This window comes from Medicago sativa, chromosome 4, assembly GCF_051527215.1.
Source record: "Medicago sativa cultivar Bolivia chromosome 4, Bolivia_mono, whole genome shotgun sequence".
Classification (NCBI taxonomy): domain Eukaryota; kingdom Viridiplantae; phylum Streptophyta; class Magnoliopsida; order Fabales; family Fabaceae; genus Medicago; species Medicago sativa.
This window is the reverse complement of record NC_140752.1, coordinates 8,205,836-8,209,948: the sequence shown is the minus strand read 5'-3', so window position 1 is coordinate 8,209,948 and position 4,113 is coordinate 8,205,836. Positions and strand designations below refer to the sequence as shown.

The 4,113-nt window shown below is 36.8% G+C and overlaps 1 protein-coding gene across 1 annotated transcript; it reads right to left on the bottom strand.

Annotated features, from left to right (window-relative positions):
* Window positions 1–397: 397 nt before the first annotated feature.
* Window positions 398–3,595, bottom strand: LOC146925992 (histone-lysine N-methyltransferase, H3 lysine-9 specific SUVH6-like). The gene has a single exon (XM_085758427.1). It carries the CDS (start codon window positions 3,406–3,408, stop codon window positions 601–603), a length of 2,808 nt encoding a protein of 935 aa, XP_085614553.1. The 5' UTR covers window positions 3,409–3,595; the 3' UTR covers window positions 398–600.
* Between the last annotated feature and the right edge of the window lie 518 nt (window positions 3,596–4,113).

Here is a 4,113-nt window from a genome sequence, read left to right as displayed (position 1 = left end):
GATTCTTATCATAAGAATAAGATACTTACTACCTATTCCTATAGGAAATGTTAATATTTCAGACGGTCTAAACCTTAGGGATGTTCTATTCTTACCTGATTTTAATATCAACCTTAGGACTATTATCCTTTTGGCTCTCTTATTTCACTGAACATAGCGTTTACGGGGTTGCTGCCTTGCAAAGGAGTTTGCATAGCCATTGCAATTTGATATTTCCAAACTTATTCTTTTCTAAGGATTTTGACATGTCATTTGATGCAAGCCGTATGTAGAAAGAAATTGATGAATGCTATTCTGATTTTTTTTTTTAAATCTTTGAAATTTTTTTGAAACTTCATTATAAAATAAAATAGTTTATGGTAAAATTTACCACAAACATCGCTTTTACACATTCAAATGGCAACATATTTGTCATTTTGACAAAATTTTGCTTCATATAAAATGAAAATACTAGGTCACGTAAGCAAGAATATTTTGCTTTCCAACTAAAAATTAGTTTATGCTTTCACGTAAGCAAGAATATTAAGCTCCAGTTTTTGAGCTATTATAGTTTGAAAGACTTGTAAGAAAAACTGTTCCAACAACTAACATCGTAAAACCTCAATACAACCTACCAGTACATTCCACAGAACCACAAAAGCAGTACTTCTTTTTGATATTGCCATCGGAATCACGAACTGTATCTATCGTGTAATTGTAATCGTATGTCAGCTCTTGCAAGGGAGGAATGTTCTCAGCAGCAAATAACATGATGTGAGGAACCCTGCTGTCTTGATGATCATAAAGGACATTCTGAGCATAAAGATTAGGGGAGCAACTATGGTTAACAAATCTCCCCACATTACCAAACTGAGCGGCATCGATAGTGAAGTCAGAATCCTCCACTACTTCACTTGAACTTGAGTCAGAATCTGGAAAAAGGGTTGAAAGTCCATCACAAAGATTATTGTTGTTTTTGTTATTTCCGATATCGAAAAGATACTCATCATTACCGGTTCTTTGTTCAGCTTCCTTTTCTTCAAGAACCTCGCCAATATATTCACAGATAAAACTTCCTGAAGGGATGGAATTTAAGGATCTTACACCCCATCCCATTGAATTGGTTTTAAAAATTTCGAGTTGAATATTTATTCCAAGTTGGCTAACTCTATTATGGCAGGTTGAAGGGCACTTGCATTTAGGACCACACTCATAGACTAGAGGCTTTACTTCTACAATATCCCCATTATGATTAAATGGAATCTCCCCTCCATTTTTGAGTACGCAACAACATTTCTTATGGTCAGAGCATCCATTAGTACAATTACATCCTTTTGGAGGGATAAGATTGCAACATTCAGGATATATCATCTCGGTTATGTATTTAAATGTAGGGGGTTTCTCGTTATCTATGGTGTTCACAGCACATATCGGAATTTTCTCTTTCCCATAGGAAATATCTTCGACACATAGACCTTCTCTTGTTTTGAACTTTTTCAATTTCTTCACTTCCTTCAAGCCAAGCTCTGGTTGACCCGGGATTCTTCGCAAGCTAAACTTATAAACCAGCTTCCCACGTGGCCCTATATCCTGCCAACATGACTCAACTACATAAAGTCCATCATAAACATATATCTTTCTTTTACCATCCATTGATTCATAGCCCCGTATCACTCTAACAGAATTCTTTACCTCACTACTGTTCTTCAAAGCAAGATTTCCCCTTTCAAGCTTTTGATCTTCTGGCTCTTTATCACTGCTCATCACATTTCCACCCTGCCCTGTATATATCAAAACATCTGAGTTATCTAAGTCATCAGCATAGCCCCCCGAAGAAACAATACTAGTTGCAAGGATCTTGTCTTTTTGTTTCACATAATCTATACCACCCTGAATCTGGCGATGAAGGCCAATTATATTAAGCTCTATTCTGAACTGAAATTCATCACCAACTTCAACCCCTGGAACAGATCCCAAGATATTCTCCCCTTCATTAACACAGCTCCCTTCCTCCTTAAGCTTTTTCGCAGCTTGTAAATCAAACCTCTTTACTTCTTTCATATTTGACTTTGGTTTTGCTTCGGCTTCCTGCAAAATCTTTCTATGAAAAGCATGGAACAGGCGCAATGTTTTCCTCACTTTATTCCTGGCCACTGAGTCATTCTCATGACCACTCAAATTACTACGACCAAGAGGAAAAACATTTACGCTCGAACTATGTGATTTTGGGACACTTTTAAAGTGTTTGTTATTTTCATTAGGGTCTTGAGAACTCTTCTCTAACGTTACTAATTGACCCATGTCATCAGAACTACAATTTTCTCTTTTCTTTTTCAACGGCTGCTGCCCAGAATGATTCAGTACACCTTTCGACTTGGTAGCAGTTTTAGACCTGTCCAGCTGGACATTATCAATTTTCTTTCCCTTTCTTTCCTTTTCGTTCCGTCCTGATTTAGACATCAAACCTACTTTCCTGCCCGATGAGACCTTGGAACTACTTTTGAGTTTTACAGTGTTCATGTTTTCCTCTTTAACCACTGCCATCAAACCTTGAACTACTTTCCTGCCTGATGAGACCTTGGAACTACTTTTAAGTTTTACAGTGTTCATGTTTTCCGCTTTAACCACTTCCTTAGAATTTATGTTAACCTCATGATGATGATGATTATGTTTTTCAGGAAGTTTAGTGTTCCCTTCAGAATCATCTTGAACAGTGTTATCAAACTTTCTCTTGTTATTTTCTGCTTCTTTTACGTCAGTGGCAGCAACTTTTTTCAAAGAAGAAAGCTCCTTTCGGCACTCATCCTGACTGAGACGGGGAGCATTGCCTCCACATAAACTTGGAAAATCTCTGAACACTGCAACTTTTTTACGAGGAGCATACCTTTTAGTTAAAGCCTCCTTCATACAAGCACCGGAACCACCAATATTGATATTGGACAACGAGGATTTTGAGTCAGCAGACATAGCTGCCTCGCCAGCTGGATACGATGCCTTTGATATATAGGATAAATCTTGTTTTACGGAGCCTTCTGTCGCAAATTCCGTATCCAAAGTTACCACACCCGCCAATGCCAGTTTTGCAGGTTCATCGTTTGCCAAAGTAGACTCATCCATTTGATGAGATGAAATCACTGCATTTTCGTCCTTCAGACTACAGCCTTCAGTTGCAAATTCCACGTCAAAAGTCTCCAAAATAGGCACATCGTCTTCGTTCTTCAAACTACAGCTTTCAGTTGCAAATTCCACATCGAAAGTCTCTAAAATAATCACATCAAATTGATGAGATGAGACCATGGTATATTCCTTTTTCAAGGTACAGTCTTCAGTTGCGAATTCCGTATCCATAGTTTCCATGCCAACCAATTCCACTTTTGCAGGTTCATCGTTAGCCAAACTATCCCCATCTACTTGATCAGATAAGACCATGGGATCCTCCTTCAAAGTACAGTCACTTGTTTGTTCCACAGTGTTTGTAACAAACAAATCCTCGTTCAACTCAAAATTTTGAGGATACTTTTCTTCGTTGGGACTATCAGCTTCACCTGAATCTTTGCCACTCTTATCCTCAACACTCGTACCATCAGCAGAAACGGATGCAACAATAGTTGAGTCTCCCTTTTCCATCTTCCAAACCAAAACGTTGGAATTAGGTCTAAATAAATATCTTATAAAACGTTAAGCATGATTATGATCGGATCTATAACATGTTTGATTTGATGTAGATTAAAGTTATTAGGAATTGATGTAGATTAAAGTTATTAGGAATACCTGGATCATGATGAAAAGGTAAGTTTCTCCGACAGTAATCTGAGCGGCAGATGATTTAGTTCTTCACCTGTGCTTCAATTCTATCAGGGAGACGAAAGGGATCTAGATTAAAATAAAAGTAATTTTGATATTAAATAATTTAGATATTATATTTTAGAGATTTTAGAGATTTTATACAAAAATTAGAATATATTTTACTTTTGTTTACAGTTTAAAAATTATATATTTTTTTAAAATAATATAGTTTGTTTGTCCTCGTGAGCTTAACTCAGTTGGTATGGACAATGCATAAAATATGCAAGGTCCGGGGTTTGAACCCTTACGACCTTTATTTTCTCTTTCCTCTAAAAATGACCTTTATTT